A 7,500-nucleotide genomic window follows, 5' to 3' on the forward strand; every position below is an offset into this window, starting at 1 on the left:
TCTGCTGCTTGGCCTTTGCTTTATAAAACATTTAATAATTTGCTTTAAATACATCAACATGCTGATATATGACTGCCTCTCCTGGAGGGTCATGTACTCTCTTCCTACTGTGCTTTGCATGGTTTATCACTGGCAAAACAACTACATGTCAGAAAAGGACAGAAACTAAGTTCTTGATTTTCTGTTTTTTACAAGCAGCCACACCCTGTATAAAGGCTATCAGTCCAAGTGAAGGTTGGACAACTGGTGGAGCCACTGTCATCATAATTGGCGACAACTTCTTTGATGGCTTGCAAGTTGTATTTGGAACCATGTTGGTCTGGAGCGAGGTAAGCTGTGGGCTCTGAACAGTAACTCCCCCCCTCCATGAATAATTTTTTACAAGCTGTCAATAGCTTGTTGACATCAGGCATCATCAAATTTTGTTTCAAAGTTCTTTTTAAACCATAAATTTGCATATGGCAGTAGATTGAACATAGGGAAATATACATGAGGCACTTCATGGCCCTCTAGTGGAAAATCTGCTGTGGAAATCTTTGAGATGCAATTGGACAATTTTAAAAATTACTAGGAGCAGGTTTAAGAAAACATATGGAGGCAATTTTCATATGAATGATGCCCTGCGGCCTTTCCTGGAAACTAAAGCCAAGGATCATTTGCAGATATTTTCATTTTCAAAAAACATCCTAGTACCCTGATCTAGTGCTGTGACAGCAAGACAGCAGCATTTTGATAAGGAGGCCCAATTTAGATTAATTTTACTAATTATATCAAATTGACAGGTGTGAGTACTATGACTATAATCTTGACTGAAATTATGTTTACTGTATGATTTTTATAGCTGATAACACCCCATGCCATCAGAGTTCAAACCCCACCACGGCACATTCCTGGAGTTGTTGAAGTAACTCTTTCCTACAAATCAAAACAATTCTGTAAAGGTGCTCCTGGACGGTTTGTCTATACCGGTAAGTGTAAAGCTTCTTTGTTTCTTCTAAGCTGTATCTTACATACTTTAATGTTGCTGTATCTTACATACTTTAATGATGTAAAGATTAGAATTTCATTTTGGTATGACCACTTTAATACATCTGCTGGCAGCTTCAAAGTGATGGGTCCGTATTAAAATACATCTTCTAACTCTAAAGAAGCAGCCCTATGTTCAGATAATGCCATGTTTATTCCAAAGAAGCCATTTTTATATTTTCCACTGCAATTACGTTTCAGTTTAAACAAATTGACAGTTTAGCTAGAAAAGTTAGGTTTATATTCAAGTTCTGCCAGAATGGACTAAACCTCTTATTTGTGCATGTGCAAATACACAGAGACATATGCCAAGATATATATTTTTTAAAAATAAAGGACACAATCCATTCCTATATGCTCTATGTATGCTCAGCCATGTTGATAGGGAGGGAAGATCTGTGGTTCAGTAGAGCCCTCTTTCTTATTTTTCTTACATCCCCAGGTGGCTCTCAGCACATGCATATAGGCTTGATAACTTGCAAACCAGGAGCCCAAGGTGGTGGTGGGGAGTGTGGCTGTTTGATGAGCATACAGTTATACATGGCCATTTGGTCTGTGTAAGGGTTAGCATTCCACAGTGCATGTGCTCCTGACAGGAAGCCAGCAAGCAAGAGGGAAGAGGATTTCATTTAATTTTATAGTTATCCCATCTGTTCCATCATGGTTCCATCAAGTTTGACAGATGGGCAGGGTCACCCATTTGTCAGTCTCCTGACATCACAATGAAGTCAGATGACCCAAGTGAATGATCAGATGACCAGGGCTTGCGAAGCACTAAGGCTCTTTGGTTCAACCTCTTCTTTATCTATTCCACACCTGATGTCATATACCTGACCTGATGTCAAGTGCAGGGCAGGTGGATGAAGCTTGGCCAAGAGAGCTGGAGCCAGGGTTCAAATCCCCACTCATCCATGAAGTTCATGGGGTAACGTTGGGCTAGTTATTGCTACTCAGCCTAACCTACATCACAGGGTTGTTGTGGGGATTAAATGAGATGGGGGAGAACCATATACACCACCTTGAGTTCCCTGGACAAAAGGTGGAATATAAATAAATAATTATGGAGAGCAATGGTAGATCTAATTAGGTTTGTGAGCAGGAGGGTCCCCACTGGACTCGTAGCTTCCTCCACCATCACCAAAAAAGGCATCATACACACGTGCTGTTTTAAAGCCCTGCCAGTATGTTGAAAAATTACTGATGTTATGCTCCAGTTACTCAATTTACTGTGATTGCCTTTCTCATGCTTAAATTTTGATGAAATTAATGAGATTGCCTGAGATTACAGCATATAATGTTTATAAATATTTTTGCTATTTAACAATAACAAGAAAACTTCTCATGACACAAAATTTGGCAAAAAAGGTGATGTACAGCAACTGACACATTTCAGTCATGTTTGTTTTAAATGCATATAATGGCAAGGTGTAACAGTGTCAGAGAGCAAATTGGATGTTTCCAAATATTTTGTCATTAATTTATATGTAATCCTTTTGCATTTAAAAAAAAATGCAACTAAGAAGCTTACTTGGGTAAAAAGGTGAATGTGTATATGGGTTGTAGTCATTTACTAATATTTTCTAGCAACAATATCATTTGGAAGATCATGTAATCAAGTAATATGTACAAATGTCTAGAAGTTTGCACTGATAATATATTTTAAGGTGAACTACATGTATGTTAAATAGACATTTATTTCCTAGTTTGCAGGGCCTGTGAGAAACATTTATTTATTCATTCATTCATTCATTCTATTTGAGCCAAAGGCCCTCAAAGCCTGGTACATAGAACATGAAAAGCATGTTTCCCATGGAAAATGTGTTATCAGATTATTTTAAAAAGTCATTTTAATAGTTGTAATTATCCAGTCATTTGGTTCCAATTGATTAAACTTATTCAGATGGAATTATTCCAGAGTAACGGGTTTATGACATACTGAAATGTATATTAACTACCGTGATACAATTTTACACATAGGATTCCAATGGAAGTATGAATGTGACTGCTTGCTGGAAGCATCACAGGCATGTAGAAAGCTTAGGCGCACATTATTCAGTAGTATAGTGGAGAAGACTCTACAATGTCAGTTAATGTGCAGTCAAATTGGATCTCAGACTTCTAAGGGGTAACATTAAAAGATGGAGTGGGTGGAATATGAAGGTATTCATATCTCCCACCTTATGGTACTCTGTGCAAGCTCTGGACATCAGGATGGAAGTGAAATGACATTCTTGCCTTCCTTTGTCTGTTTCATGCTTATTTATTTATTTATGTTTATGTTTTCTCACCCATTGGAAACAACAGGAGGGAAAGGGAGAGATTTAGACATGCTCAGAAGCAAACCTAAATTTTCCTCCACTTTGGGGGCATGCCAAGGAACATAGGAAACTGCTGTATACTGAGTCAGATCAATGACCTATCCAGCTCAGTATTGTCTACACTTACTGGCAGCGGCTCTCCTGGTTTTTAGACAGGGAGTTTTCCCCTGCCCTACCTGGAGATGCCAGAGTTTGAATCTAGGATCTTCTGAATGCAAGCAGATGCTCTATCATTGAGCGATGCCCTTTTCCCAGGATAGCTTTGGATCTTTTGGGTACAACTTGCTTCCGAGCATGCCTTTGCTGTGCCCCTTTTTGGGCCATGAAGTTGGGGAATCCAGCATTTGGAAGGGAGGATCCAACATGGGATCTTCCTCTCCGATATCTGAGCTCTATTTTCAATTAAAGAGGTAGCTCCTATCTATTCTATGGCCCCTGGGAAGCCCCTAGGGGCCATAGGATTGCAGAGACTATTTTAGGGACTTGCTTGGAGTTGAGTGCAGCATGAAATTTGCCTTCTTAAACTTGATTGCGAAATCTCACAGAGAAGTGGGAGTCCATCGATCTGGTGCTATCTTGAAATTCCATGTGCATTTACTGCATGTGTGGTGAGCGGATGGGAGTACATCCAGGATGATGGAGTGAATAATTGATAGTTATGCTGTCATATTGGGTATCCTTATTTATTTAGTAGGACTACATTATCCATAGAGAAGTATATCATAACTAAGAGTGCATTTTTTTTAGATTATGGTATATGGGTGTCATCATCTGATATGGTCAGGCATGTATGCTACACATATCAGTTACAATCCAACACAGAAGTAGGTGTGTTTCAGACCTTGAAGTCAGTGCATTTAAGCATGCCAGATTTTCTGACCAAGTGTGGTCATGAGCAGAGAATATCGAGATGGGAGTGCCCCCTTTAAGTCAAAATCTGAGGGTGAGGGGGCTGAAAAGGTGAGGCCAATGATAATCTTTATCATCTAGTCACAATACATCCTAACTTCCTAACAGTTCTCTTCTTAACTATCTTAGTGAGGCAATAGATAATTCTTGCTATAGCGGTGATAATTTTAGCAATGTTTACAGCAGGGATATGGGACCAGTAGAGTTGCTGTACGTGGCTGTGCTTAAGGCTTTTCAGAAGGCCTTCGAGGCTCATATGTTTTAATTGGTCTTTCCTTGAGTAAATTTTGTCCCATTCACTGGATGGAGGCTGGAATATCATTATGTTATTAGAATTTTGAGTTTTTTAATTTCTGTGAATCTTTTTATTCTTGGTTTTAGTAATATATTTTTAATATACTTAATAGTTTTATTGTTGTAAGCCACTTTGGACATGTTTTGCCTAAAAAAGCACCATATAAATATTTTTTGAACTGTGGTCTTCCAGATGTTATTGAACTACAACTCCCATCATCCCTAACTGAGTGGGACTGATAGAATACAATATTTGGAGGGCCACAGGCCCATTGCCGGTTTACAGTAAACGAAAACTCACCAAATCTTTTAGGATTCAAATTTATAGAGAAGTGGCAAGCTACTTGCACACATTCCAGTGACCTTATAGTAAAGGAGCAGTAGATTATACAGGACAATTCCACAGAGAGAAATTATCATACATTTATTAATCAGATTTACTCAAATGTATTTTAATCTAGCTATTGCTATGATGATTTATTAAGACATTATATAGATGAAATGGCAAGAAAACTGGGGAAAAACAACACTTATACTGACAAATTTCATGGTGGTTATGATACAACAGTGTAGTTCATGGATTTATTTGAGTGTTCTGATATTTACAGTATCTGATGTGCCTCCAAAGGCCAACTGGTTTTATATTGGGAGTTTATTCTGAAACTGCTTATTTACAAGTAGTCCAGCTTGACTCAGTAAGGCTGCCTACAAGTGTTTATGTAGTAGTGTTCTTTTTAAAAGCAGCAGTTATTAATAATCCAGATACTTTAGCTAATGTAAATGGATAGTTCTGCTGGCTTTAATGAGAATCTGGCCTCAGTTCTTTAGAACTCAATAGATAAATGTAGTTTATTGAACAGTTCACTCCATGTAAACTTTCATAGTTTTACAGTGTTTAAAAGTCACATTCGCATAAAGATCAATTTATTCTTTGTCCGTTTCACCAGGAGTCATAGGAAATGTTAAATAATGACATTTAAGTGCATCAGAGTTACTAACACTGCTGTGGCTGCAATTAATTTACTAGAAGCATAAAAATACTTTTCCAAATACTTTTTAAGAGCCATGGAAGTCTATATGGCTACGGAAAGTAAGAGGAAGGGTAAGGTCAGAACCTGTCTGACCTGGAAACTTCAGTCTGATTTGTATTGCCCCCAAATTGATGGGGACAATGAGATAATCAATGGAAATTACACTAACTATTGAAAACTGAGCCAAACTTCACTGTATTTCACAATATGAAAATTATGTGGCCCCATAAGAGGGAGGAGCAGAATCCCCAGGGCATCTGTTTTTCATCAGTGTCCCACCATGCTTGCAGTCTGGCTTGGCACTCTAACATTTAACCTTCTCAGCATGAGGTGGAACAAAGGGCAACAAGGCTGCAGAATAATGAAACAAGGGTGTAGTGTGGTAGAGAAACTGCTGTTGCAGAGTACATGAGTTTAGGCATTTAAATGACGGGTGTGTACACTAATATAAAAGTACCAAATTTTGAAAACAAGGCAAAACAAAAACAAACACACCAGACTCTATATATAGTAAGATTTCTGTTCTGTTTCTCAGCAGGCTGAGAGGAAGGTCTATTACCATCTATCCATGCCTTTTTGCTTGCTGCTTTCAACTATTGTAAAGATACAATTACCTTGGGAGATAGTGGCAGTTCAGTTGATTAGCACGGTGAATTAAAAGAATGAGTCACAAATGACATGTCCAGCTCTTCTCTACTACAGTAGTTCTTGGTATTCCCAGTGTACCTCACCCTTGTTGTAAGAAGGTCAAAAATTAGAGAGACATAACAGTTTTCAAGCAGCTAGCACTTAGGAGCAGAATTAACAATCATTCTGTATGTAATTGCCAGTTAGTAAATTGCCTTCTAGACTGTAAAATGCAATATAAACTGGTGGGCACCTAAAATGAAATTAATGAGATATTTGCTGCATTTAAAAGTGAACAGTGCAAATTAATAATTGAGTGTAGTACTTGTTTTAATATTTGTCAAGTGGTGTATCATTTGCTTGTTTAATGACAATTAAAATTGTTCTTACCTGAAAATAACATTCTGGGCATATTTAAATTAAGCAGCTTTCTTCAGGTTAGATTCATCATTTTACTTACTAGCACTCATTGAAGGTTCTTAAATTAAATATCTGAGATTACTTTTTAATTAGATTATAAGCATTGCAATGTTATTTGATTAAGGCAAATTGTGATTTGTATGCTTCTAAATAGAATTATGTTGCAGTTAGTGTTTTTTAAGCACACATTTGAAACTGTGAGGAATCATTATGCATGTTGTCTTTAAGAAAACTGTATCACGTGTACTCTAATTTGGGTGTAAGCATGTCACTGTTTTGTTGGAGTGCATTTCCATAATGATTTCCTTGTGGGCAAACGAAAGCCATGCCAATCCGTATGTCTTTCACCTAAGTGTTTAGCAGCCCACTCCTTCCCTCCTCAGTTTGGTTAACTTTTGTTCAAGCAAAAAGAGGACAGGAATTCAAGATATCACTTGCAGTACACTAAGTTCAACAATAAGGGTGTTGAGATTAGATAGTAAACATATCCAACAGAGAGATAGAAAAATCTGAACTGTTTAATACATTCAATGGCTGTCAGAATAACAATTATCTCTGCACAAAGACTTGCATTCAGCTTCAGACTTATTCAATGATTGCACAACAAGAAATCACTCCTGTTAATAGAATATTTATGAGTAAAAATTACATTGTGCTCCTACACTTCCTCAGTATTGTAGAGAGAGGAATACTTTCTATTTATAACTGTATTATTGTTTTGGGTTTTTCAGGGTTAACCATCTGTATATTTATCCATTTTACCTAGTTTACATCATTTTTAACCCACTTCATTATATGAAAAGATCTCAAGCTTCAAGTATTTAAGTACCTTTTGTGTAAATTCCAGTGTGGTTTTGTCAATGGGACTGCTACAC

General features: G+C 37.4%; 1 protein-coding gene across 8 annotated transcripts in view; it reads left to right on the plus strand.

The window, feature by feature from the left end:
- The window catches only part of EBF3 (EBF transcription factor 3), a 228,885-nt gene that overhangs the window by 158,587 nt on the left and 62,798 nt on the right, over positions 1 to 7,500 (plus strand). For 6 of the 8 annotated variants that reach the window (XR_009763991.1, XM_061635646.1, XM_061635649.1 and 3 more), the window contains 2 exons: positions 196 to 329; positions 842 to 968. Coding sequence is in view for 7 of the 8 variants with exons in the window: in XM_061635646.1 (XP_061491630.1) it covers positions 196 to 329; positions 842 to 968 (261 nt within the window). In the remaining variant the exon portion in view is untranslated. The remainder of the gene's footprint in view (positions 1 to 195; positions 330 to 841; positions 969 to 7,500) is intronic. The other 2 variants (XM_061635648.1, XM_061635651.1) reach the window with 1 other exon arrangement.

The sequence above is a fragment of the Rhineura floridana genome, chromosome 7, assembly GCF_030035675.1.
Source record: "Rhineura floridana isolate rRhiFlo1 chromosome 7, rRhiFlo1.hap2, whole genome shotgun sequence".
Lineage (NCBI taxonomy): Eukaryota > Metazoa > Chordata > Lepidosauria > Squamata > Rhineuridae > Rhineura > Rhineura floridana.